Source organism: Embiotoca jacksoni, unplaced genomic scaffold (genome assembly GCF_022577435.1).
Source record: "Embiotoca jacksoni isolate LCO1_2020_lvr unplaced genomic scaffold, fEmbJac1.0.p SCAF_21, whole genome shotgun sequence".
NCBI classification, from domain to species: domain Eukaryota; kingdom Metazoa; phylum Chordata; class Actinopteri; family Embiotocidae; genus Embiotoca; species Embiotoca jacksoni.
This window is the reverse complement of record NW_027185352.1, coordinates 3,588,730-3,611,634: the sequence shown is the minus strand read 5'-3', so window position 1 is coordinate 3,611,634 and position 22,905 is coordinate 3,588,730. Positions and strand designations below refer to the sequence as shown.

The 22,905-nt window shown below is 42.7% G+C and overlaps 3 protein-coding genes across 12 annotated transcripts in view; 2 read left to right on the top strand and 1 right to left on the bottom strand.

Moving 5' to 3' along the window:
• The window catches only part of LOC138202709 (chloride anion exchanger-like), a 12,023-nt gene extending 7,003 nt beyond the window's left edge, over window positions 1-5,020 (top strand). The window contains exons 14-19 of the mRNA XM_069156967.1: window positions 28-120; window positions 201-296; window positions 398-619; window positions 1,815-1,869; window positions 1,958-2,083; window positions 4,848-5,020. Coding sequence (XP_069013068.1) covers window positions 28-120; window positions 201-296; window positions 398-619; window positions 1,815-1,869; window positions 1,958-2,083; window positions 4,848-5,020 — 765 coding nt within the window. The remainder of the gene's footprint in view (window positions 1-27; window positions 121-200; window positions 297-397; window positions 620-1,814; window positions 1,870-1,957; window positions 2,084-4,847) is intronic.
• LOC138202458 (E3 ubiquitin-protein ligase Hakai-like) lies at window positions 5,012-10,700 on the bottom strand. The gene is given in 8 exon segments (XM_069156449.1): window positions 5,012-5,255; window positions 5,257-6,118; window positions 6,416-6,489; window positions 6,570-6,653; window positions 6,812-6,918; window positions 7,765-7,929; window positions 8,941-9,005; window positions 10,635-10,700. Coding segments are annotated over 7 exon segments (1,458 nt in total). The 5' UTR covers window positions 8,954-9,005; window positions 10,635-10,700; the 3' UTR covers window positions 5,012-5,102.
• ppp6r2a (protein phosphatase 6, regulatory subunit 2a) overlaps window positions 9,031-22,905 on the top strand; it is a 20,879-nt gene continuing 7,004 nt past the window's right edge. The window contains exons 1-20 of one of the 10 annotated variants that reach the window (XM_069156440.1): window positions 9,031-9,122; window positions 12,864-13,033; window positions 13,747-14,001; window positions 14,625-14,811; window positions 14,892-15,029; window positions 15,132-15,197; window positions 15,340-15,452; window positions 15,734-15,847; window positions 16,072-16,198; window positions 16,482-16,634; window positions 17,138-17,362; window positions 17,465-17,529; window positions 18,368-18,483; window positions 18,556-18,653; window positions 19,771-19,902; window positions 19,981-20,078; window positions 20,246-20,303; window positions 20,944-21,071; window positions 21,702-21,826; window positions 22,742-22,874. In XM_069156440.1, coding sequence (XP_069012541.1) covers window positions 13,775-14,001; window positions 14,625-14,811; window positions 14,892-15,029; window positions 15,132-15,197; window positions 15,340-15,452; window positions 15,734-15,847; window positions 16,072-16,198; window positions 16,482-16,634; window positions 17,138-17,362; window positions 17,465-17,529; window positions 18,368-18,483; window positions 18,556-18,653; window positions 19,771-19,902; window positions 19,981-20,078; window positions 20,246-20,303; window positions 20,944-21,071; window positions 21,702-21,826; window positions 22,742-22,874 — 2,303 coding nt within the window. In that variant the 5' untranslated portion in view covers window positions 9,031-9,122; window positions 12,864-13,033; window positions 13,747-13,774. Of the gene's footprint in view, window positions 9,123-10,072; window positions 10,486-10,541; window positions 10,777-12,863; window positions 13,034-13,746; window positions 14,002-14,624; window positions 14,812-14,891; window positions 15,030-15,131; window positions 15,198-15,339; window positions 15,453-15,733; window positions 15,848-16,071; window positions 16,199-16,481; window positions 16,635-17,137; window positions 17,363-17,464; window positions 17,530-18,367; window positions 18,484-18,555; window positions 18,654-19,770; window positions 19,903-19,980; window positions 20,079-20,245; window positions 20,304-20,943; window positions 21,072-21,701; window positions 21,827-22,741; window positions 22,875-22,905 lie in introns of those variants that run through there. The other 9 variants (XM_069156446.1, XM_069156444.1, XM_069156442.1 and 6 more) reach the window with 9 other exon arrangements.

The window sequence follows — 22,905 nt, the reverse complement described above, 5'->3', positions numbered from 1 at the left end:
CAGACCATGATGCTTCCTTTTTCTCAGATATTTGAACCGATGGGAGTCAAAATCTTCCGGATCCCGTCGCCCATCTTCTTTGCCAACATTGAGTTCTTTAAGAACAAGCTGGTAGAAGCTGTACGTACGTCTCTCTCCACTGCTTCAGTGTTTCTCATGGTATAAATCAATATGAACATGACACCGACACTTTGCTCCAGGTGGGATTTAACCCTCTAAGGGTTTTGAGGAAGAGGAACAAGGCCCTCAGGAAAATCAAGAAACTCCTGCAGAAAAACCATCATGACATCATAGAGGTGAGAGGTCAGATAGAAAATACTGCAACATGCAATCTTATTCTTATCTATCTAATTATCTCATTTTTTAAGTTTTTTTTTTCTCTACTTTTGTTCAACAGAAAGGGTTGATGGATTTATTCTGCCAAAGAGATGATATGTCAAATGTGAACATTGAGGAACTGGACCTGCCGACAGACCTCAAGGACCTTCCTTTCCAAATGAACTGGAACGCCGAGCTTGCTGCCAACATTGGCGTCCCCAGAGTGGACCTCCACAGCCTGATCCTGGACTTCTCTGCCGTGTCCTTCCTGGACATCTCTGCTCTGAAAGGACTCAAAACGGTAAAACGTTTTTCAGTGCCCTCCATCAGTAATTACAGCTGCACCATTTCAGCTTTTTCTTGCAGCGTTCCTTTCTTTCAAAATTAAAATAAGCTGCTGACAAACAGGTAAGGTCAGACAAAAATGTCTTCAGCAAACTTCCCTTAGCACACTAACAAATAGTGCTCTTCCATGTTAGGACTCTTACTTGTGCAGTGCAGGAATTTTGACAGTGTCGTGTTGTTTCAAATCACACACTATTCTGCACTGAAATAACCTCAACATATAAATACATCACCTGCCAAAATATCTGCAGCTTTACTTATTTTACCCAGAAATTAATGTGTTTTCGTTTCCTCTGTTTAACACACTCAATAAACACACTGATTCTTCTATCTAGCAGCAGTAGTAAAAAATAAACACTTTTGTTTGAGGTTCAGGAGAATCTGTAGCTTCCTCAGACGCCTTAATTTGAAATTTCTTTTATGTATATGGACCCCCTCTTCCGCTAAGTAGACAAGACAAGTGACCGTTTAGGGTGGAGAGGGTCCAGAGTTCCACACTTTTGGGCTGTTTTGAGTGCATCATCCTGGTACTTGTAGTGAACTGCATGTTTCTGTACCTGACAGTGTGAATGCATTAATGCACTCAAAATAGTGAGTGTCAGTACACAAGTACACAGTATTTATCTTAGTGTAACAGTCATCAGGTAAACGTTCTTTAAGACTTACAAAATGCAGGAAAATGGTAAGTGTACAAATTATATTATATATGGGCATTTTTATATTAACATTCATGGGGGGTTTAAAAGTTACTCAGCAATATATAAAGTACTGGCAATTTAAATGAACCCTAACTTTACCAGCAGCTTCACCATTAAAGTAACACAAACACAATATAACAGTCATGACTCTGCATCACGACTACTTTTTCTTTTGATACTTTAAACATAAGTAACTAATGCTTCACATAAGTAAACATCTAAATGTAGCTCTTCAATGAAGTCTACATGGTGATATTAATCTTTTCACTTAAATAACATAAAAAAATAAAAGCTCTGAGTGTATCTTCTACCACTGCCAGCCACACAGGAACCCCAAAGTTAATGAAAGGTGGATATAATAAAAGTATGAGAGACTTTAGTTGAGATGTTTTTAACCATTTGTAATGTAATGGCCATGTAATTAAAGCTGTTTACTGTTGCTTGTCTTCACAGGCGCTCAAAGAGTTCATCCAAGTTGATGTGGATGTTTACATTGGGTCTTGCGATGGTGAGTTTCAGCCCCATTTTAAGTGTTATAAACGTAATAAATGTCTATACAGTGTACATATCCAGTAACCGTTCATGTGTGTTGACAGCTTACATCCTGGAGAAACTGCACAGCTGCATGTTCTTTGATGAAGATATTCTGACCTCCATGTTCTTCCCAACGCTGCATGACGCCGTGCTGCATGTACTCGAAAAACACAAAGACAACAAAAACTGTGTGGTAAGAAAAGAACTACTTGTGGGCTTCACATCATACTTTTTCACAGCAGACGGTTTGACATGAGCAGGAAAAGCAGGAGTATTAATAATGGCCACATTTTAATTTGAGGAGGAACAGCTGTTGAAATTACTCATTAAAAACCCTGCAGCTGATCCAAAATGCTGCAGCAAGAGTAATGACGGGATTTAACAAGAGAGATCATATTTCTCCAGTTTTAGCTTCTCTTCACTGGCTTCCTGTGAAATCAAGAATAGAATTTAAAATTCTCTTGATGACTTACAAATCTCTACATGACCAGGCTCCATCATATCTTAGAGATCTTATAGAACCATATAATCCTAGCAGAGCACTTCTCTCTCAGTACGCTGGTCTACTTGTGGTTCCTAGAGTTCATAGAAGTAGAATGGGAGGCAGAGCTTCAGTTTTCAGGCTCCTCTCCTGTGGAACCAGCTCCCAGTTTGTGTTGGAGGGGCAGAAACCCTCTCTAGCTTTAAGATTAGACTCAAAATGTTCCTTTTTGATAAAGCCTATAGTTAGGGCTGGCTCAGGTAGACCTGAACCAACCCTTAGTTATGCTGTTATAGGCCGAGGCTGCTGGGAGACCTCGTTATGCACTGAGCTTCTTTCCTCCTACTCTTTCACTCTATACACTCATATCTCACCATTACATCTTGTTCACTTCGTGCTTTTTCTCTCCCATAGATTTTGCTAATTCTCTGTTGCCTCTCCATTCAGTTCCCTCGCTTGTGTAGTTTCTGTTATTTATTTTACAGATATCCCCGGCCATGGAGCTGCATGTCTCTGCTCTGTGATTGTCTGACCCACCAACAGTTCATGTTTTGTATCTCTATGCTGTCCTTTTCTCTCTCTGCTCTCCCCTCACCGGTCGAGGCAGATGGCTGTTTGGCATTTTTTCCCTCCTAGCTTATGTGGGAATTGTTGAATTGTTGGGTTTCTCTGTATAATGTTGTAAAGTTCTGTTGTAAGGATTTTAATGTGTTAAGTGCCAAGAAATAACCTATGTTGTGATTTGGCACTATATAAATAAAATTGAATTGAATTGAATTGAATGTGCTGACTGTCATGGATCACTGCAATACTTAAGGAAGCGAGCCATTCTTAATGACATCTGTTTTATCAAAATGTCTGCTGTGAAAAAGGTCTTTTGTGTCTGAAGTGACTGAAGATTCATCACTTGCAAAATAAAGTTCAAACAAGTTGAACTCATACTGCCAACACAAGAACAGAAAAGGACTTTCATTACTTATATTTCTTCCTTGAGGCACTCAGGTCTACCCCATCAGGGTTGGGATGATGGGTCATAAAACAGAAATTAATTCCAATATACATTGAAAATGGTCAAATATTTAAAGCATAAATATCTCTATAATTTCAACATAATGAGTGCATCAGCATTTGGTAAAATCAGCATATGCTAAGCAGAATCAAAACCAACCTTAGTTCATGTCTGACCTGATTGCACCAGTCATTTTTATATTTAGTTATACTATAGTCATGCAACATAAGCCTCTTGATGGAGGAAGTATATGAAAATAATCATATCTAGTATAAACAGTTATAACTCACTGGTTTTACTGCCCAGTTTTTATGAGTCTGTTTTTGTTTTGCAGGTAACAGCCTCCAAACTATAGAAGAGCATCTGTCTCCAGGAATTAATAAGGAAGAACTTTTTACTACAGCCTACAAGGAAATTCTGTTTACACTGACATTTCCATCTGGTGCTCCATTCACTGTGTTGTCACTGTGCAATGCTCCATTTTGGTATTTCTCCCATACATTTCATTTTGAAATGCTTGTTTTGGTAACTGGCCTTTTTTGACTTTGCTGTAAGTTTTCCTTTGTAATAACTGTGATAAATATTGAATTACTAAATGTGTTGCAGTAGAAACCCAGAGTGGTGTCCTCAAGAGTATTAGCTGTTTTTTTTAAATGCTCAAAATACTAAACCAGGATGAACAAAGCTGAAAGAAGACAGCTGCTTCGCCATCGCCTCACAGACACCAGTGCGAAGGAGAATTCATATTTTTAGTCCATTTAACTGTTACTTTCAAATATTTAGAGAAAACGCTCAAACAAATGCTGCTTTTCCACAGCATGGTACTCGACTAATTTAGTTTTCCATCCTGCAAAAGTTGTTGATATTTACCTAGCACCTGGAACTCTTTTTGATATAATTTCCGTAGAGGTTTCAAGCAAGCTGAGTTGATACTGAAATATGACGTGAAAATACTGCAGATTACCGAGAGAATCATCTGTAGAGTCGAGCAGAATTAGGACTTTGCTTTAGGCACACTAAGCATTATAAGAGTGGTCAGGTTCTGCAGTGGGCCATAAAATAAGGATATATGTTTTTAATGGTGGCCCAACCAAGAAAAACTGGGAACCAACTGACCACCAGACAAAGTGAAGACACTGACAAAGTGTCCTAAAGATAACACACCTGCGGTCATTGCCAAAGCTTAATGCTAGTTTTAAAAAGATGTGGGTTCTATGTATTGTTTCACCTACATTTGACACATGCTTTATTTCATAAAATAATTTTTAATTAGCAAAACAAAATGACTCCTTGGACAGATGAAGAGTTTAACGTTCAACGTTCAGTAACCTGATCACTGATCACAAACCAGCTGAAGTGTTCCTGTGTCCGTCATCGTGTGGAACAAAGATGAGAACTGCTGTTAAAAATGTATTCAGACATAGTTAATGTATTTCAATATACAGAACATGTGTGACATCAGCTGACATATATACAGAGTTTCACCATTGGCTATTAAAAAAGGGGGACTTTCCTGCTCTTCTTCAAGTCAATAGTATGTTCGATGGGAAGTTCAGCACAGTTAACGAAAATGTGCACCACATACACATTTGCTTCGGGGCAGTAATATCAAAATCAAAGTCCTACATCCTGTAACCCTGAGGTTTACTATCACAATATTCAGACAAGTAGCGTGGAACAGAATGACAGACTGTTGCCTGTTCATTCAGTAGGCAGTTTACTGATAATAGGGGCGATAGCGGCCCTGATCCGGGTGGTGCGGCCCAGGCATCTGGCCCTGGGGAGGGGGACCCTGCATCCTTGGAGGTGGGGGACCTCTTGGAGCGGGCCACATCCCAGGACTGAGCCCTCCTGGCTGATTGAACGGGGGGACTAAGGGTGCCCTGGTCTTCAGGGAACTGTTGCATGGAGTTTGGGTTATAGTGATGAGGTGGGGGGGCGTTAACAGGGGGGCCGCTGTGTTGTGGTGGAGGTCCTGGGGGCGGGTGGTTCATATAAGGGGGCAACTGGCCCATGATGTGCCCTGGTGGTGGAGTGATGGGTGGGGGAGCCGAGGACATGGGGGGAGGAGGGGCCTGGTTGTACACCATGTGTGGTGTCCCGGAGCCCTGGGGAGGATGCTGCATTGGGTGGTTGATAGGCGGCGGGGGTGGAGGTGGAGGACCGAAATGCTGTTGCGGTGGCGCCATCATGTGGTGAGAGTGCGACACTACAGGAGGCTGGCCGGGATAGTCCCCGGGGTGGTGGTGGGGGGGCTGACCTGGGCCAGGCCCACCAGGGTGGGGCTCTCGAGAGGAGGAGTCATCTTGGATGGGCACAGTGATGAGATTACTGTGTTTACGAGTTGTTACCGTGGCGATGCGGAATGTCTCGGGACCCAGAGGGGAGGGCGGGGGCGGGCCGTCGTGAGCGCTGGGTGGTGGCGGCTGGCTGTAGGGGTCGTGACCACCGTGCTGGAGCGGGTTGGGGAGGTGAATGTGGTTCTTGGGTAAGTGAGGTGGAGGCACGCGGAACCGCTCGGGGATCTCGGATGCAGGGGGCAGGTGCACAGGCTCCTGGCGGCCTGCGGAGGACTTGACTGCCCTCATGTGGCGGTGGTTGACGTGGGCCTGGAGATCGCGCTGGGACAGGTAGGTGCGCTTGCAGCCCGGCACAACGCTGCACATGTAGAGGGAACCACGCTGGCACTGCTCGATACGCTGAACTGGATCTGTGCAGTTATAGAGGGTGAGACTGAACACACAGGGACAAAGGTTGAGAGACTCAAAGAAAGACTCAAACACATCTGAGGAGCTACATCAGAAAAAGATACCAGTTTTAGTAATTGCCGCTTTTCAAGAAATGCTGAAAAGCAGCAATTACAAGAGCTCATAAAGCCTCTCGCTGTCCGCACGCTGAGCTTCAAGGGATCTTCTACAATCACTGATGCCATTTTCCAAGACGACTAATTGATCCGTAGCTAGTACTTTTACACGTTTTGATCTGTTATCTGGAACTTAACCTACAAATGTAAAAGTTAAAACGTCTCACCCCGGGCACATCTTCTCCCCTTTCTTCTCATGAAGCAAAGCACAGTCATAGCAGAAAACATGTTTGCAGGGAATCTAAAGGGTTAGAGGACAGGTGTTAAGACGTGAAAATTACTCTGAGAACTTCGGCAGAGAGAAGGGAACGAAGAACGCACCATCCGTCCATACAGCTGAATTGGGAGACTGCATTTGTCACAGAAGTGAATTGGAACTTCGTCTCTTTCACCAATCAAATGTAGCTGTTGGAAAAGGCACAACATGTCAAAATCACAGGTGACTACTATTAAACAAAAATCAAATACAGTGCCCATACCAGGGGAGACATCCGCTACTATGTTCCTGACATTAGGAAGAAAAGTGTTTGGCGTTAATACTGGGCGGTGAGCCGTTAACATACCTTACAGTCCCAAAACATTTGCTGTGGGAATCTCCTCTGAGTTGCAAACACATCGCCAGATTTGGCGCCACAATCAAACCTGTCCTCTTGCTTGAAGCCAAATTTATCTGTAAATCAAAAGACACAAATGTACACAATGAGAAAACCCCGAAAGCCTGATTGGATCAGCATTATTCAGTTGTCCCCAAAGACGAGGCCTTGTTCTCCAGTTGGGTCTATGATAGGATTTGGACCAAATGTTAATCTCTTATTGATAACTCTGCAATAATGACAACGTAAAAGATTGAACATTCTTTGTGCAGATGAAAAATAGTATGCACTGGTAGTCTGAAACTGAAGAAACAATTAAAACCACAAATGACAACTGAAAAAGTTTACTTTGAGTTGTCCTCATGACTTTTATTACTTGAGTGTTAAAAATGATAATTTTATACTCCATTTTCCCCCGTAAGAGCAGACATCCAAGTAATACATGTTCAAGTAATGCATTGTTACTGCACTTGATATAGGAATTAAAGTATTGTATTGTATGCCATTTAAATTGAATTCAGTGATGCACTCTGGTGTTAATAAGCACTAAATGGCATCTACAATTATTAACAATATCAGCTATTATTGATACTTTTCTTACAATTTCTGTTTTCATTATAAATGTAATACTGTAATTGTTCTAGTGATCACCGGTCAAGTAAAAGAAGGAGCATTTAAACCTTAACTTTTCCATCAACTGTTAGAAAATGAGACACAAATAAATGTCACACAGCAGAAAAAAACACTTTGCCAAAGACGAGGACATGTCCAACATATGATTTATGTCCACGTTAGTTCACGTGCCTCGGCTACTGCCTCGGGTGTAACCTCAGGGACTAGCTAACGCCTGTGACATTGTGTTTACGTTGATATTCTTAAAGGTGACGTGCTGATAGGCATGCTGTACTGCACAGTGTGCCTACCATCTTCTCCGGGCTCACTTTTACATGGTCGGCTGACGGGTCTCTGGGTCCGCACCGGAGGTTTGCTCCTTATGGGCTGCTTGGATATGAGTTTGATGGGGATTCTTCTGCGAACATCCGGGCCACCCAAACACCCAGAGCCGTCACTTCCTTGAAGATCATTGTCTGTTCAGGACAACGGTGGAAAATAAACGGACACACTCAGTGAAGTCAGTCAGGGAACATCCCACAACATCATGACATTAATGCAAATGAGGATTGCATTGCACAGAATTGAAATGAGCATCGGAAAGGGTCTGATCTGAGTGAATGGCTGATTTTTTTCGTGTCATTTTTCTACATATTAACACATCTTATTTTATTAGATAACAGTTTTGGATTGGCTTTAAGGAAAATGGTCTAAGGATCCGCAACTGCATGTGACAGGTCGTGTGATGGTGTTTATTTGCATGTTCACAAGACTTAACCTGATAATTCAAGTTAATAGTCCCTTTATTGTGCTGGACTACAACATTTTGGAGAAAATCACTCATACTTTACAAGAACAACACATTTTAAGTTAACGACGTCTTTGGGTAATAACCAGCTCAGTTATTACATCCAATTGAAAATCATTTAACAGAACTTCAGCTCTTCAGCTCTTAAGAATACAAGTGGAAGAAGAAGCTATGAAGGGTTTTTACAAATTTCATCAAATCCTCTCAAAACATGCTGTTCGTTATTTATCAGCTCTTATCAAACCTTAGCTAGATTAGTTAGCATATGCTAATGCTCGTCAGGTAGCATTCGCGCCGCATCTCAAGCTCAGCAGGCGTCCAAGCCCACAAACATGTCAAATGTGTGTCGTTTCCAGTTCAGTGCAGTACCTCCACAAACCCCGGTGCAACATTACACGCGTACCTACAGATTCATCCAGGACCTAACTTTTGTTGTTTTGTTGGGAGTCGAGCATTGCTCCCCTCGCTAGCCGGGTTGTGACTAGCATGAACCTCGCTAACTTTACCGCTGTCTCCGGGAGACACCGGGATGTCGCAGCAAACGAGGAGTCTGCCTGGACGATTTCTCGTCATCTACAAACCTGCTGTAACAATAACGATAACTGTATATTGAAAAAAAAAACAACCAAACATTTGACATAAAAGAAGTTTGCTAACATCGGCCCGACGTTTCGCTTACCGCTTTGGTCCATGATCCGACGAGTGCGCGCAATGCATTGTGGGACAGAGGAGCGGACGAGCAGCCTGAGGACGTCGAGAAGGAAAAGAGATGAGAGGAAATGGAGAAAACACAACACATGGTCAAACCTCTCACACGTTCACAGACCAGGGATGAAACGGGATTCCAGTGCGAGCAAAAATGTATGTTTATAAATCTTTTTTGATCCCTTTTTAAAGTTTGATTAGATGGGAGGAGCGCGCGGACAATCTCTTTTATTGGTATTATCATGAATTATGAAATGATGGTCAACAACTTGTTCTTCTCAAATATCACTTCATTTATCACCTTGAAATAGTTACTTTTGAAAACCATCTTATTTGAATTAATGTAGCTTCGTTTGAATTACTTTTCTTATTTTAAAAGGGTGTTTGAACTGTTCAGTGCCTCAGGTTGTGTGTTAGTTAATGATACATCTGATAAGATAGATATACTATACCTCGAAGTTGTTTTGTGGCTAGAGGTCAGGCTCAGCTACAAAACACCCAAGTTGAAGTAACATCAATACTTTCACTGTAAGGTACATTTATGTAATTAAATGAAACATTTAAATGCTAACTTCTTGCATTAACACAAAATGCATATGTATGTTTTACAGTTTAATTCAACATAAACCGGACAGTTGCTTTTATTTAGCATTACTGTTTATTTCAAATAGTTGTACACTTGAAAACAGAATATATAAGAAAAATAAGCATAGGACTAAATGTATTAAGAAATGTACTTAGTTGAAAACTGTCTGAAAAACGTGAATAAACATCAACTTTGGTAAAAGGAAAACACGTTTTTCGGGTGAACTGCTTTAAACAGGAACATTTGCTATTGACTGTTTGTATGAACGTAATTGTTTCATACCCACATAACACGTGTGACAGGAAAGTTTAAAACGTAATTTCGTCAAATCTGTGAGCGTTTTAGAGTTGAAACAGCACAAAGTGTGAAGGCGACGTCACACATAGATATCTTTAAATCAACACTGAGGTTTGTTTGGTCTAAAATCGTGAGGATTTAACCGTCAAAGCGACAGCGTCGCTGTCACATCGCACTCACACGTTTTGCAGAGCTCAGTGTCTGAAGTCGAGGCGCGCTCCCGCGCGGGTCTGATGCGCGCTCCCGTGACCATGTCGCCATTTTGATTCGAAAAATATGACTGAGTTTTTCCTGCTTTGCATGCTAAACTTAGCTCCGCGTTTGACTTACTCTGTACGTGAGTACGAATCATACACTCTGTATCTGAAATAACACGTGTTGATGTTCATGTCAAGTAGCCATTGATGCCGGGGAGCTGTTCATTTGATAGACTTCAAAGCCACATTTGACTAACGTTAGCTAAGTTGAGCTAGCTAGCCTGTGCTGTCGCAGACTTCAAAACAAACCACAGGCTAACGTGTGCTAGCTCACACAGCTAGCTGATAGCTAGCTGCTGACTTAGTAGCTGCTTGACGAAAAAACTCCACCAACAATCCGACGGAGACGGAAGGAGGAGCAGCGGACTTTGAATCAAAGGTCAGTTTTGTTCGGAAAGATCGTCGTGAATCGTTGTAACTTGTTAACTTTGCTGCTGCGTCGACAAAGTTGTTCAACTCCGCTCAGGACAAGTTAGGTGTTAGTAGCTAATTAGCTTACATGCTAATCAGAGGAAAGGAGGAACTAACGTTATCGTGAGCGAAATAGTTTGAGCAGGTTTGTGCCCCAAAACTACCGAATAACGTCGATCCGTGGACGGATGTTGACCGGACAACTTTGTCCGAAGGATGTTTATCTGTTGGACGACTTCAACGTGACCGAGTCGTTACGGTACGTCTAACTGCTACCAGTTGGTGCCATCGAGATGAAGCCCGTCGGCTTCATCTCCGTTTTGTTCTTCATGAAATCTTCTTCGTTTTCTTTACGACCTGCTGACTAACGAGCAGATGTTCGTTCAGAGGTGTTGAGTTCAGCAGCGACGACACCGAAACCGAGAACAACAACACTGTCTGTAAACCCGGAGTTTAATTTGTAATCGAGGAATGATGTTAACGTGAATGTTGTTTTAACTTGTATTATTATTATTATTATTATTATTATTATTATTATTATTTATCTGTGTGCCTCCGACACAGTTGAAGTAAACAGAAATCTGAGCTCCTACTGCGAGTCAGTTGATGTGCTTTTCATGCCAAGGCTCAGTTTACATTTCTTTAGCTGCACACCAGTTTATCTTCTGGTGTTAGATCATCGTAACAAACCCGCTTCCGGAGCTAAAGTTTATAAAAGATTGATGCAGATACTTCAGGTTTTTGTTTTGTCATTGCTTGATTTAAAATACACATATATGTTTGGCTACCGTACGTAAGACAATAATATAAAATTCCCATTTTAGATGATTTAAATTTGACACCTGACGAACACAAAGGTGATCTGTTAGGTAGGTAGGTCGGTATTTACTTTATTAATCCCCGAGGGGAAATTTTTTAAATGTTTTTTAAATGTTATGTTGATTGAAGAAACACAGACAACTCTTGTATAAAGCTAGTATTAGTAAAATTACTGGCTATTATTCTCAACTCTTCACATATTTTGGGAGCATAATCTGTGTATCAAACATTAGAGACTGGTCTGGTTCACTAATTTTACAACTTCAGTGCATCTGAGTGAAAGTAAGCAGCAACAGGACGTGTTACTGTCGCCTGTGTTTGTCCTCTGAAGTGCACTACTGTGGATCTGTTAATCATTCGGTCCTGCATGTTGCTAGGTTTCTAGTGCAACACCATGAACATTCATTGGCTATCGGTCTTTACATTCAGCAAGTAAAGGAGAGGTCATGCAAACATGTGGGTAGAATTCCCTTTCACTTCTTGTCACGGCGTCTCAACTTGCCCAGTTACAGACTGTTGTTTGGTTCATAGTATCCACATGTGTACCTTTTGTTTACCATTGTTCCTCTTTTCATCGTTGGTTACATGTGCCAGGAGACTTGTTTCTCTGGTAAGTTCTATTTTGGATGCAAAGGCAAGCATTTGCTTTCCTGCTTAGTGTCCACAGGGAGCGTTCAGCGGGTTATTATTGCGTTTGTGTACTCTGTAAATGTATGCCAGATGGACGCTGCTGCTGTATGTGCAAGGAAAAGTCCTCCTAAGGAAAAGGAAAAGAAAAAAGGAGGAAGCACTTTGTGCCTCAGTTTTACTTCCATGGTCAACTGTTGATAGCATGTTGCTCAGAGAGATATGTTAGCGTTTGCAAAGTCAGCAGATGTATTTGGTTTATGTCACTGCTGGTGTGTTTCATTGTCAAGATTAGCTGCCACAGTAAAAGCTTGAGGATAAACAAACACAATTGCTTAGTCATGAATGTATCAAATACTTTTCCATTTTTTAGGATGACGTCTTCATCTAGCAATATCTAATTGTGGGCAATTAAAAGCCTCCGTTGTGGTGCCAAAGTTACAAAGTTGAAGAAAGATGAGCATGCACTGTTCAATGTTCAGAGGTTCTATATACTTTTCAGTGTCGTTCTAACCAACAATGAAACTGCTTGATTCTTTTTTGAATGTCATTCTGGGAAATGGTCATAATAATTCATGGTTATTTCCAGGTCTAAATGTTGATACACTCACTAGCCAGCTGTATTGTAAATACAACTTTATGGTCAAATTTGGCTTCACAGTTGATTATGATATTACTCTCGACTGTAGACAAATGAATCTTGCATATCCCCAACTGGTAACTGACTCACGATGCTCTGAAATGCTGCTGCTAAAAAAAAAATGCATTATACCTCTTCAATGTATATATTCACATCCAATATTTGTGCCAATCTAAAATTACATTTGAATGATATGCTAACATAATGTCATTTGTTTTCGTAAATCTTTCCGATTATTTATCAACCGTCATGTCGTGCAGGTTATGGTGAGCCTCTCAGCGTCTCATCTCCTAAAGAGGCCTACGTTTTAAGAGAAGACCCATGCTGATAAATGCCAGGCCTCGCCACACTCTCTGTCGTCTGCACAAACACAAATGCCTGCTCGCCCGTGGGGGAGGTCTGATTAAAGATATCCACGTTTCATCCACTGGTATGTGTGAACACTTCACTGTGTGGCATTTCATTTTTTTTTGGTAATTGTACAGCCTTTGACGACATCCAACTATTGCCCTTATTGGAAATAAAGCCATATTTTAGATACCTGCCTATAGATCTGTTCAGGTCCACATTTCCATTTGAGTCATAAAGAGCAACACATCATTACTGACTGACTGACATCACCTCCGCATGACGTCACGACATCAGAGTTAGCTGCCAGTTTTCATCTCCATTAGACTTAATCCCGCTCTTTGTTTTCTTTTTTCACGAACGATCTGATCTGAGTAGAGCATATGTTGTTGTCTTTGTGCGAACTCGTATGAAAAATTCAGTAGAGTTTGTTGAAAGTGCCCTATATTGATGCAAAATTAATTGGAAAAAGCCACATCATGTTTGATCACCCTTATTCAGACTGAGTGTTTACGTTAATATAGTCAGAGGATGCCGTTTTCAGGACAGTGCCTGTACATTGTGTTGGTATAAGAGGATATACCGTCAGTAGCAGTGCTGTTTTGAACTTCCATCTCGCACACTTGTTTACATCAGTTTCTCTCCCCTGTTTCTTTCCCCACCTACACATCCACTCTCCCCTCTCCTATTGTCTTTGCTCACTGTTGGGCCTCTGTGTGCTCCCTCATCTTCCTCCACTTTTGTTTTTCTTTTCTTCTTCTACCTCCCATCTCGCCCTGCCGTCCCACGGTCCAGGGCTGTGCACCCCGACCCAGCGGCCACCATGTTTTGGAAGTTTGACTTGCACACCACCTCCCACATTGACCAGCTGCTGGACAGGGAGGACGTGACACTGAGAGAGCTGATGGAGGAGGATGACGTCCTGCAGGAGTGCAAAGCCCAAAACCGTCGGCTGCTCCTCTTCCTCTCCCAGGACCACTGCATGCAGGAGCTGGTCAGCCTCATCACCACAGAGCCGCCCGCTGACCTGGAGGAGAGGAGCCGCTTCAAGTGAGACCCCACACTGAGACAAACAGTGACTCATAAAAACAATACAGTAAATAGTTTGTTAGAGTCAATATATTCAGTTATATACTGCTTCGAGATACAAGGTATAATAATGTGAATAATAATATTCAAGTATATCACCCGGAACGTGCCCCACGCAATAATTAATGCAATATATTAAAGTTAAAATGTACAAAATGATCACTGTAAATACCATCAGGCTTACGACTGATGCAATTTAAAAGCAGCAATTTTAATTTGAAGTTCTAGACATCAGGGCAGTTTGTGCTCAACTCAGCTGTTGTTTAGTTTGAAGTTCAACTCATTCTTATTATTTCATTTTAAAAACACAGAACTTTGTCTCTAATATTGTTACACCTTTGTAATTGATTGGAATTTAAAAGCAGATATTTTTATACTTTATTTCCATACATTCTCCTGTCACTGAAATTCCCCACAAACATCAACATGTATTCTAATTTAACATTATTAAAACTATTTTTTTTTTTTACCTTTGTTAGGCATTTCGAGGTTCAGATCATCTGTAGACACAACAGAAATCCACTTTGAAATCATTAGTTGCACAGAAACTTCTCATTGTAATTTTCCATTTTTTTTCTGGTAAGGTTTCCCAATATTGCTTGTGAGCTCCTGACATCAGACGTGTCCATCATAAATGATAAGCTGGGTGCGGATGAGTCTCTCCTCGAGGTGCTCTACCACTTCCTGGAACAGGACCCACCTCTCAACCCCTTACTGGCCAGCTTCTTCAGCAAAACCATCGGCAATCTCATTGCCAGGAAAACCGAACAGGTACAATGAAAAGGATGAAACATGTTTAATTTTGTCTGTTTTCTAGAAGCCAAAGTATTGAACATTATGTATTATTCCAGGTGATTACCTTTCTAAAGAAAAAAGAAGGCTTTATTGGTCTGGTGCTGAAACACATCGACGCCTCTGCCATGATGGACCTGCTGCTTCGCCTCATCAGTTGTGTGGAGCCTGCCCCCTTGAGGCAGGAGGTCCTACATGTAAGCTATCTAAATCTGCGCTGGTATACCTCCTAGCCTTTAAAAAACATTGATGCATCTAATGTTTGTTATTTTTTTTGTAATTTTTTTTTTTTATTCCAGTGGCTGAATGAAGAAAGTTTGGTACAGAGACTCACAGAACTCATCCATACTGGCAAAGATGAGGAGGTGAGTGAGCGTAAAGCCGGCTGGGAGTTTATCCGTCTCCGTGTTCTCATGAAGTTCCCTTTGTCAGATAGAAAAGCTATGATTCTGTTGATGTAATATTAGAGCTTAATGGAGTCTTCTGTTAACTTGATGTATTTTTCAGAGACAATCAAATGCGTCCCAAACGCTTTGTGACATCATCCGCCTTAGTCGAGACCAGGCCAATCAGATGCAGGAGAATGTGGAGGCTGACCCACTATTGTCTGTACTAGAATCGTAAGTTTACAATACTTTTTGATTAAAGCATCTCTTTCACCCAATCACCGGATGTGGGCTATTTCGAAGCATACATATTGGAGATTTCTTTCAAAAAGAACATCCGATTCTAGTGTGTTTACAAACATTTGCGGGCGGAGCCTGTTCGACAACAATTCAGATTTTTAGTACAAATTTGAGTTTGTTTCCTTCGTAGTGCTTCCTCGTGTAACAGGAAAAAAAAAAAAATCTACAACTCGTTTGCTGTCTTATTTGCTGCTACATAAACGTGTGTCTTTCAGGCAGGAGAGTGTAGCAGGGCTTCTGAAGAACATGTTTGAGGGGGAGAGGAGCGAGGCCTCCATCGTTAACGGAACTCAAGTGCTACTTACCTTACTGGAGACCAGGAGGTCTGGGTGAGTACTTACTGTCAAGCTTTTGATTCTAAATGATGTACGCTTTATTGGTCTGTTTGGGTGCGTTCTTCCTGGGTCTTCGTGGAATAACGTCACATTGTAAATGGTTGTGGTATTTAGTTCTGTAAGCGATCAAGAAAGTGGAGGAAATGTGGAGGAAACTGAGATCATCTTGTGATCATTTCAAGTCTGCTGATTTCATGATTGTGTGCTTGTGTCTTCAGGTTGGAAGGGCTGATGGATCTGTATTCTCAGGGTTATGAAAGGTCTTACACTGTCAGCAGCAGTATTTTAAATGCCATTGAGCCCCATTTAAAGGACTTCCAGCAACTTCTTCTGGACCCCCCCAAGGTAACGCACATGTTGCCCGTGAAAGAAAATTGATTCTGAATATAAGCGCACACTCGTAGTTTAATGGAAGTAAACAGAAACGTCTTTTAAAAACACTGCAGTCACTAATTGGGATACTTGATTTGCCGCTGCACTTTTCCTGTGTCACAGAGCCTCATTTTCCATGTTATTGTTCTCGTGTTATTGTTTTTGTGGAATTGAAACTTTGTGGTTTTGTGTATTGGTATCAAAACAACATTTTGTGATGGCACCGCTTTATGTGCTCGTCTCATTCCTAACACAGAAAAGTGCAATATTGACGACCGTTGGCGTTCTGGAGCAGCCACTGGGGAACGCCCGCCTGCACATGGCTCGGCTGGTGGCTGCCCTGCTGCAGACCAGCGCGCCCACTATCTGCCAGGAGCTCTGCAATCTTGCCACCATGGACCTACTACTGGTAGGCTAGACTTGGCTCCACTCTGGACCTTTTTGCTTGTCATTGTAGAGTGAGTAAGATGTGTTTGGGCTAGAAGATGTTCCTCCTTCATCACCCTCTTGGTGTGTTCTACCTTACCAAGTGTCATCAGACTTGCATAAGGTTGGTCATGAGGCAGACGAGTGCTGATTACCTTCTAAACTGACCAAAGAGCAGTGGGCGTGGCTTGTGTGAAACAGGTTTATATATGAACATTAACTGCAGGTCAGCGGACGGAAATTCAACCCCTCAGTTTTAGTACTGGTTTAAACAACATGGCGACACTGGAGAGGTCCTTTCTGGCTCAGATATTATTGCTACGACTTCTTTGAATAACTTCGATTGAGGGGAGCAACAACAAAATGTCCGTTTCATGTTTTCAGTAACTGACTAAAATGCTTAAAGTTGGCACGTAACAGCGGCACATCTTGACAACTGCACGCTGTTAATTGAGGTCAATTGACGTTTCTTTTTCATTTGCATAGGACCTGTTCTTCAAATACTCCTGGAATAACTTTTTGCACTTCCAAGTGGAGCTGTGTGTGGCGGCTATCCTGAACCATCCTTCCTCAGAAGAGCGGCCCGGCCCAAGCCTCCAGAACCACGACGGGAACCCTGCAGCGTCCAACACTGAGGCGGATGGGGAGGCAGTGGAGACAGGCAGGACCAGTGACCCACAGACCTCCATCCATAACGCCCTTGTGGCTCATGTAAGTGCTCGGAGCGGTCTGGTGTCCTGAAAATTGTCAGATGAGGCCCAAAAACTCAAATATTGACTACACAGTCGTTGTGTGTTTCTGTTGAACCCTCAGCTCTTCCAGAAATGTCGACTGGTTCAGAGGATCCTTGACGCCTGGGAGGAGAACGATAAAATACAGTAAAGATCTTCTCATAAACATGACTTAGCGATGTGCTCAATACATTTGTTGAAATTAGGGTTGCCATGGAGTTTTTCCACGGTAACCGTCTCAGAAAATATCATGGTAATACGGCATCACTGCAGATGGTATTTTATTATTAAATTATTATTATTATTGTCGGTTACATTGTTTGAAGTATCAAAAAAGTTGACGGTGTGCTGGAGGCGTGCGACAGCTCAGCCAGACTGTCCGTACTTTAAACTCTCACATCGATGTCGTCCCTCTGAGCTGGAAAAGATGGATTTGTGAGCGGGGATGTGGAAAGTTATTTCAATAGCGCATTTTATGATTGACGTTGAAACAATCAATTTTTTTTGTTCGCCGTTAAAGTTATAAATGGGACGCATACTTTGATCTGTGTGGGGGGGGGATTCTTAAAGATGTGTGACGTGTTTCCTCCTTTGAAATCACTCTGCGTCCATATTTTTTTGCAAACTAGATTTCCGTCCTCAAGGACAAACCCCATGTTCATTTTTTCAATTTCCAAAGTTCTCCCACCCTAGATTTTAATGACCTTTTCGGTGGTGGAGATGGCGATATGATCAGTTTTATTTTCTCCGCTGCCTCTGTGTGTGTGTGTGTGTGTGTGTGTGTGTGTGTGTGTGTGTGTGTGTGTGTGGGCGCCCGTTGCTGAGTCAGGCAGTCTAGGAGGAACACGTGCGCAGTATGATAACCATCGATTTTAATACCACAGATACCTCGATGCCGGTATACCAAGTGAAGAAGTGAAATCAGGGTGTTTGCAGTCCTGTTACTTTGATGAAAGTAATCTCAGTGTGTACTTGTGACTGTCAGGTCTGAGGGAGGAGCCAGGAGAGGAAACATGGGTCATCTGACCAGAATTGCCAACATGGTGGTCCAGAACCTGGAGAAAGGACCGGTACAGGTCCAGATGTCTGACCTCATCAGAGGTAATTATGTGATGCAGTACTCTTGATGCCAAATGAGGTCTCCATTTGAATTGAGAAGTCATTGAATCATAGACTCTTTCGCAGAGCTGCCAGAAGACTGCAGAGGTCGCTGGGAGAGCTTCGTGGACGAAACCCTGAGAGAAACTAACAGGAGGAACACGGTAGAGTTGGTGAGATGTCACTGTATCACCAAACGCTTTTCTGAAGAAATGCCAATCTTTTAACGTCCCCTCACTTCCTCTTCTTCTCTCCCACCTGAAGCCCAGTGTGTTCTAGCAGCAGCAGTTTATATGGACAGGACCATGCAGGCCAGCACAGTGTCAGAGCAGCCGTTGCCGGCTTCTCAGCCAATTTAACTTTTCTTGTCAAAATTGTCATTTAATAAATCCAAGACTTTATAAAGTCAGAAGTGTCTTTTAATTATTAAACAGCAGTAGTGGCCCGGATCACACTTTGCAGATGTCAAGCTCGGCAGACTCTCCTCAGTGAGGTCACAGACAGTCATGGTATCTGCTGCTATGTTTTCAAAGGAGGTGACAGAACAAGGCAAACTGCAGATGGGCATTTACCACTGCGAGAAAATGTCATTTGCTGCATTGCAAGTAGTCTGATATTCAAAAAGACTGAGTGTGTTTGTCTCTTCAGTTAAAACTTATGTAGAATGACAAAACTCAGTGACTCAACTTTCCATCAACCTTTAGGACCCGATGAAAGTGGGTTCAAATTCACTCCTCTTCCTCCTCTATTCCTCACAGAGAGAAGCAGATACCCCCCCACCCACCACCACTACCCCGCTTCTTTTAATTGAATAGTTCCCAAAGTCCCGATCACTATATAACGTACTGTCTATCAAAATAAACAGCAGAACTTATTTGCGGGCCTTCCCAACAGCGAAGAATTTCCTTGATATGAAGGCTAATATATAAAAAGTCTTAACTATTATCAAATTAAATGATGAATGATCTGGATAGCTACGACTGTCCTGAAAAAAACAAGCTACAGCATGAATGGTTACCTCCTACAATGACCAAGATATGAGCTTAAAAGTGAAGGTAGTTTAAATTTGCCTAAAAATATCCTGTGTTCACGGGGTTAATTCAAAAATACATCAATTTATTTGAGTTTTTTTGAAAAAAATTTAGGAATAACAGCGATTTACTTATCGACGACTGCTCTCTCTATACTGTGTCTGTCATATTTTAGTCGCAATGTGACGTAGCCGTATGTCTTGTTACAATCACTGCATCTGTAAAGTGGAGCTGAGCAAACGTCTGCACCGTTCTGCAGGTGAGCACCCACAACATGCACTCGTCCAGCGAGGACGACGACATGGAGAGCCCGTTCCCCAACGACCTGTCTCTGCAGCAGGTGAGACCGCCGCAGGGGGATGCACGCCGCGCTCCACACTGCCGTTATAAAGTAATTACAGCGCAACACATCCTGTCGGTCGCAAACCAAACGGGATATCACTTCACAAGTTTCCTTCGACTCTCGCAGGCGTTCTCCGACTATCAGATCCAACAGATGACCGCCAACTTCGTGGATCAGTTCGGGTTCAACGATGAGGAGTTCAGCGAACACGATGAAAATATCAAGTAACTAGATCGCGGCTTCAGAATAATAACATCTTGTGAATCATCCCCCCAAAAAAACTGAGAGCAAAGATAATGAGCTGCTTTTATAATGTCTGTTTTAATTTGAATTGTCTTTTTGTCTTCGCTCTGTAATGCTGACTCACATTTTAACTGTTTTCTTTCCTCAGTGCCACATTTGACCGAATTGCTGAAATAAACTTCAATCTAGATGCTGATGATAATAGTGTAAGTATTTTTTTTTTTTTTACAGGGATGTGTGTCTTGTTTTGGGACTTAAAATTGCCTATTAATCTAATTGAATCTTGTGTATCTGCTGTCCTTGTCAGTGATGTTTATATGCTACCGTTGAGTGAAACGAATAAACGCTGTAGTTCAACGTGGCATCAGTAAATACATTTTTAAATGTCCCTGTCTTTATTTTTGTTGTATTTTTATTATCATTTATTTTGTAATGAATTTTGCTTTAAAACAATTTTCCAGTTTGACCCATCGTATCACAGCAGAAACATTTTTGTCTCTGATGTTTTGATTAGTCTTCATGGAGGTTTTCAATTTATAGTTTGGAATGAAAAAAAGGAAATTGTCACTTTACGTCACTATTTACTGCCTATTTGGAAAATAATTACTACAAAAATGTTCGAGCTCAAAACAGTCCGTCGACTTAAAGAATCGATTCGACTCCTTTATCTAAAAATGTCGAGCGATTTCTAAAACACAGCAGAACCTTTTGATGTGATTTTCCCGCTCCGAGCTGTCTTCGGCTTCCTTTCGGTTCGGCTGCACGGTCACATGGCGCAGGAGGAGGATTAAACTGGCAGCAGACCGCTGGACTGGCTTTTAACTGGAAGTGTGTGTTGGTTCACAGGCCAACGCGGCTGCTTTCGAAGCCTGCTGTAAAGAGAGGATACGCCAGTTTGATGATGCTGAAGAGGAGGAGGACATCTGGGAAGAGAAGGAGATCAACTATGCAACACAAGCTAAATCCAGGACACGGTAGACCTGACGGCGTTTTCCTGCTTCACGTTTCCTCACCGCAGTTTTTCTTTTTTTTATTAGGGTTTGGCGTTCGGACTTTTTATGGGTACTGTACATGGGTACATATTTTATAACTAGATATAAAATGAGACAACACCATTTGTATCCGTGTAGTTCACTGTTGCGTCACTCAACCCGTTCCCTCTGTGAAGCTGCGCCAGTGTTTGTGTCTCTCTTAACACGCTGTAACCCTGTGGATATGATCACTGGTGCATTGTGGGAATCTGCCACAGGCGGAGTTTCCTTCACAGCAGCCACTCGGCCTCCCCGGCTGCTCCGGAGCTGTTGGGAGAGAGTAACAGCTGCACTGGTTCAGCTTGCTCGACTACTGAAAGCTGGCAAACTGTAGCAGCTAATAACTGTGTTGTCATAATATGGAGCCGCACCTCCAATTCACTTCAATACTAAGTCTGGATAAAATGAGAATCAGGATTTTTTTTTTGAGGGGGTTCAAATTGAGATCTCGATTCTCTCATGATATTTTATTTCAATCGAAACGTTTATTGCTTTCATTCAAGTATTTTATAAACTATGAATTTGTTGTCGTTACCTTTCAATCAACTTGTGTCCACGTTCTATATCTTCCAGGTTTGGAGTCTCTCAGACCTCAGAGGGAAGCTCCAGAAGCAGCATGGAAAACGGAGGCCGGGAGCGGGACCGCGGTTCTGAATCTGATGAGGACGAAGACTCTGAGCAGAACACGTCAGATACAGGTAGACCGGGTCAGAACACGTCAGAAACAGGCAGACCGGGTCAGAGCACGTCAGAAACAGGTAGACCGGGTCAGAGCACGTCAGATACAGGTAGACCGGGTCAGAGCACGTCAGAAACAGGTAGACCGGGTCAGAGCACGTCAGATACAGGTAGACCGGGTCAGAGCACGTCAGAAACAGGTAGACCGGGTCAGAGCACGTCAGATACAGGTAGACCGGGTCAGAGCACATCAGAAACAGGTAGACCGGGTCAGAGCACGTCAGAAACAGGTAGACCGGGTCAGAGCACATCAGAAACAGGTAGACCGGGTCAGAGCACGTCAGATACAGGTAGACCGGGTCAGAGCACGTCAGAAACAGGTAGACCGGGTCAGAGCACGTCAGATACAGGTAGACCGGGTCAGAGCACGTCAGAAACAGGTAGACCGGGTCAGAGCACGTCAGATACAGGTAGACCGGGTCAGAGCACGTCAGAAACAGGTAGACCGGGTCAGAGCACGTCAGATACAGGTAGACCGGGTCAGAACACGTCAGATACAGGTAGACCGGGTCAGAACACGTCAGATACAGGTAGACCGGGTCAGAGCACGTCAGAAACAGGTAGACCGGGTCAGAGCACGTCAGATACAGGTAGACCGGGTCAGAACACGTCAGATACAGGTAGACCGGGTCAGAACACGTCAGATACAGGTAGACCGGGTCAGAGCACGTCAGAAACAGGTAGACCGGGTCAGAACACGTCAGATACAGGTAGACCGGGTCAGAACACGTCAGATACAGGTAGACCGGGTCAGAGCACGTCAGATACAGGTAGACCGGGTCAGAACACGTCAGATACAGGTAGACCGGGTCAGAACACATCCCTTCAAAATAAGCTTTGTGTCTTCGTTTGAAAGTCTTGTGTCTTGTTTCCAGTTTCCAGCTGGACGGCGAATTTCAGGGACTCTGGAGGGACGGCAGCGTCTCAGACTCCAGCAGCGTGGGACAGCTCAGCAGGGATGCAGCAGACCGGCTGGGCCAACTTCACCGAGTTCCAGCCGTTCTCCGGGTGAGGAGCGGACCTGGTGGTCACTATTCTA